The sequence below is a fragment of the Ceratosolen solmsi genome, unplaced genomic scaffold (assembly GCF_000503995.2).
Source record: "Ceratosolen solmsi marchali unplaced genomic scaffold, CerSol_1.0 scaffold10, whole genome shotgun sequence".
NCBI lineage: Eukaryota > Metazoa > Arthropoda > Insecta > Hymenoptera > Agaonidae > Ceratosolen > Ceratosolen solmsi.
In genome coordinates this window covers 1,271,862-1,276,505 of record NW_011948412.1, presented here as the reverse complement: position 1 = coordinate 1,276,505, position 4,644 = coordinate 1,271,862, and the positions used below count along the sequence as shown (strand labels likewise).

At 22.7% G+C, this 4,644-nt stretch overlaps 1 protein-coding gene across 1 annotated transcript; it reads right to left on the bottom strand.

Moving 5' to 3' along the window:
- Positions 1 to 4,644, bottom strand: LOC105361554 (maltase 1-like). Its single transcript, XM_011498816.1, has 8 exons — positions 4,451 to 4,644; positions 3,413 to 3,600; positions 3,074 to 3,340; positions 2,451 to 2,693; positions 2,199 to 2,375; positions 1,254 to 1,509; positions 199 to 541; positions 1 to 83 (listed from the first exon to the last, which is right to left on the bottom strand). The coding sequence occupies exons 1-8, from the start codon at positions 4,605 to 4,607 to the stop codon at positions 8 to 10; spliced, it is 1,707 nt and encodes a 568-aa protein (XP_011497118.1). The 5' UTR covers positions 4,608 to 4,644; the 3' UTR covers positions 1 to 7.

Genomic DNA, 4,644 nt, shown 5'->3' with positions numbered 1-4,644 from the left:
AACTAATTTAATTATTTATGGTACCCTTAAGAACTAATAAAGCTGTTGGAGGTAATTGAACTGATGAAACTCTTATCGATGATCTGAAATTATCATTAGTTAAATTCAATATTTATAATGTAATAATACATTTGTAAAGAAATTGATTAAAAAATTTAATTTAAGTTGATAATATTTATATATTAATAAATAACGAACCCCCATCTAATATTTGAACAGACGCTTGATATGATAACAGTAGCTCTCACAGCTCCAGGTAAGTATTTATTAAGATTAACATTTTGCGAAACATCGTCAGAAAAATTAACGATAAAAACGATACTTTCATTAGACGACTGGCGTGATACAACCAAAACTTTATCGTTATTTAATGTATCGGTTATTAATGATCCACTTTTCAAGGTTTCCGACGACTTTTTCAGTGCAACAAGAGTTTTAAAAAGTTTGAAATGAGATTCAGGTTCAAATTTTTGATTCTTTAAATTTAAAATTTTGTAATTCTTATGAACTGGTAGCCATGTTTTTCTAGCTTTGCTAAAACCTGTAATTAAAAAATTAATTAGATAATGTAAATATAACAATGGTATATTATTAATAAACTGATTTAAAGAATTATGAAATTTATTATTTAGATTATTATCTTAAATTAGTTTTTTTAATTTTTAATAATTCAGTAGAAAAGAACGAAAATTAAATAAATATTAAAATAAAAATAAAAAAATAATAGATATTAAGGTTTCGAAAAAAATTGATTATATAAAATAAAAGTTTGCGCTCTTCTAAAATACTAATTTTATACTCTGTTTTAATTATAAGAAATAGTTTTGTTGATTTTTTTATTTCAAATAAATAATTACATATTTTAGTATAAAATAATTAATTATTTATTTTAAGTCCAATTTATGATAAGTATTGCACTGTGTATCAGTAAATGCTATAAATTATAGAATATGATAAAGATAATTCAGAAAATCTTTAGTGAATATACATTGAACATATATTATACTCTTAAAATCCTTAAAAGATAATGAACAGTTACAAATTTAGGTATTATTTAAAGAAATGAAGATTTATGAATAGTTGGGATGAGGTGTTAACTAATTTGAATTTTTTATTATGCATTAATAATATCGAGGTCAACATTAACATAATAATTTATACAAAGAAATTTCTGAAGTAGTATATTATTTTTATATTTAAATGTGTACTACTATATATGTTAAGTAATTATGTAAATTAATATGAGTACATACCAGCATTCATCGTGTCATCCCAGTGGAATGGTGTCCTACAAGGATCACGTGATATCGTTTGGTATATTTCTGGATTTGAAGCACATGCCAAAGGATCTTCGGTTTCATCCCAAGTAATATCGTAATTATCCTCCATGCCAATTTCTTCCCCATAATATACGCATGCCACACCGGGAAGAATCATAACTAGCACTAACATTAGATTTGGCCTTTTCACATACCTCATAGTAATTCTTTTACGATCATGATTACTCGTCTGAATTATACATAGTATAATAAAAAAAACTTTAATATCAACAAATTCTTATTACTAATAATTATTAATTATTATTGGCATTATTTTAAAAGTATTTATTAATATAATTAAATGTAAAATATTTTATGAAGCCGAGTTTAACATTTATTATTTAATAAATTGTTAGTTAATTTAAATTTCTTACAAATCATTATACATTATTTAATTATATTATTATGATAATCTTACTATTAAAAAATTTATTATTCAACAATTTTTTTTCTAATAGTATAAATGTAGTTCAAATTATAAATAGCATTTCAATTATTAATAATTAGTTAGCAGTAAATAAATACTCTGATTTTAAATAAAAAAATTATTAAACCATAGCATCTTAAACAAATAATTGTGTCAAATTTATTACTGTCAGTAGTTTAAATGATTTATTATAAAAATTATTACAAATACATTAAATAAAAATATACTCAAATGTATTTTATTTTAAAAGTGTTATGTATGCTAAAAAATTTCAATTTCCAAAAATTTCCAAAAAATTACATTTCATGACTTTTTTATTATTGGAAAATAATAAATATATAAATATATATTTGGTCTAATATGGTAATATATTGAATATTACCAATAACTAAAAACTATAGTCTTTAAAGCCAATTGATAATATTACATTAAATACAGTAGTTTCATCTTACCACCCAATTCGGAACTCCGCCTGGGGGCACAGCAGCAATCCATTTATCAATAATATGTTTTAATTCACTTGGTTTCGATGTACTACTAACATGCATAATTAGTTCAAAATTAAAAGGCACATGTGATCCATAATTATAGAATTTATAAGAATTTAAGTAAACTTCCGTCATTACGATCTGTGAATTACAAAATGAAATTTAATGAAATATATAACTTATACATCACAATTTTTATTTATAAATATTAAAAACCTTCTCTTCTTCATTACAAGCATCTACCCAATTATTTATTACTTTTCTCCAGTTTGCAACTATTTCAAAGTCTCTAGGATCATTTTTAGTATAAATAGTATATAAATATTCTCGATCGTTTTTTGTAAATCCGTGTAAACCAGTTAATGGTTCATCTAAAAATCTATCATCCTCATATAGAAAAGATACTGCGTCTATTCGAAATCCATCAACACCTTTATTTAACCAAAATTTAAGAATTTCCTATAATGCCATATGATTATTATTGTTATTTAACTAGTAGTAAACAGTTTATTGTATTATAATACATCAATACTGAACATAATTTTAAAGTGAAATTTAATACATTTCAATATAATAATCGTCTAGATTTATTAATACAATTTTATACAATTTTATTTAGCAATTAAAATTTAATACCTATTTTTATATTTAGTTCTTAGTGTATGTTTAAATATATGTGCATTAATAGGATAACTGTAAATAAAAATATAACTATTATATTAAGTATTAATATTTGAAAATAAAAAAAGACGGATAATTCAACGACTTGTAATAAGCGTCGAGCATGAATATGAATGTAAGAATAACCTAAAACCTTATTGTACATATAAATAGCTTACTTCCATTTCTCTATGAACATTAGGATTGGTAAAATTAAGATCAGGTTGCCTATAATCAAATTGATGCAAGTACCATAAATCTCTTTTTTTATTGTACGTCCAAGCTGATCCACTGAAGTTACTAATCCAATTATTTGGAGGTTCAGTATTATTTGCACGACCTTTGCGCCATACATAATAATCCTTATATTTCTTATCGCCATTAACGCTTTTAATAAACCATTCGTGCTGATCAGATGTATGATTAGGTACGAAATCTATAATGACCTTAAAACAACAATTTTTTTATTGCACACTAATATTGTTTTTATAAATAACACAATTTCAAATATAAGTTACCTTAATTCCTAATTGTTTTGCTTTTTTAATTAATTTTTCAAAATCATGCAATGTGCCAAACAATGGATCAATGTCACGAAAATCTGTTATATCGTAACCGGAATCAATCATAGGACTTTTATTTATAGGTGACATCCATACAGCATCAATTCCAATGTCCACAAAATGCTCTAATTTATTTGTAATTCCTACATGATATATTATTAATAATGAAAATAATTTGATAGTCAAATTTTATAATTATTTCATATTGCTTTAATAATAATAATAATATATATAATATTATAATATATATTTTTACATTAATAACTAAGTTTTATAATTTAAATATTTTTACAATAAAAAAATATTTAGAATTTTATATTAACATTTATTGTTAAACACAAATTAGTTAGAAAATTAATTTACAGTCAAATTAAAAATTTTAAGAATATAAATACTTAGGTATTACATATACTCACGAGAATGTAAATAATAATAGTTTGAGACTCGTGATTTTTTTACATCACAAGTGTACATTATATTTTACTACAAACCTTTTTGTTTTAAATTTAATAATGCAATGTGAAATATAAAAAATAATTGTATTAAATTGTAAGTAAGATACGAAGACTTCTAAAGACCTTTTATTATTTTAATTATAATACGTATGTGCATACGTGCATATATGCATATATGCACATCCATGCATGCATAAATGCAGCGTAATGAAATTAGTCTATTACTTAGGTCATTTTAAGTTTTCAAAAGACAAAACTAGATCTCAAAAAATTAAAAAATATTAAGTAACCATTGACATCAAATGATAAAATAATAAAATATTCATTTTATTTATTAACTATTTAAATTTATAATTAATTTTTTATTTAAAAAAAATTCTTTCAAATGTTAACTGCAATTAAGTATGTAACTGGGGACACAGCATTACATGTATTCTAAAGCTCAAATGTATACTATCATATTATTTCAAATAAATTTGTTATTAATAAATACGTAATGTTTAAAAAATAATAAAATAATTATTATATAACTACTAACCTTGTAGATCACCAGTTCCATCACAATTAGAATCCATAAAACTTCGAGGATATATTTGATAAAATACCATGTTTTTCCACCATCCTTTATTTCTTATTTCAGCATGTACATAGCATATAACAAAGAGAAAAGTTATATAAAATCTTAACGATAACATTTTTTATTCGTTTAAAATTCTATACCAACATCACAAC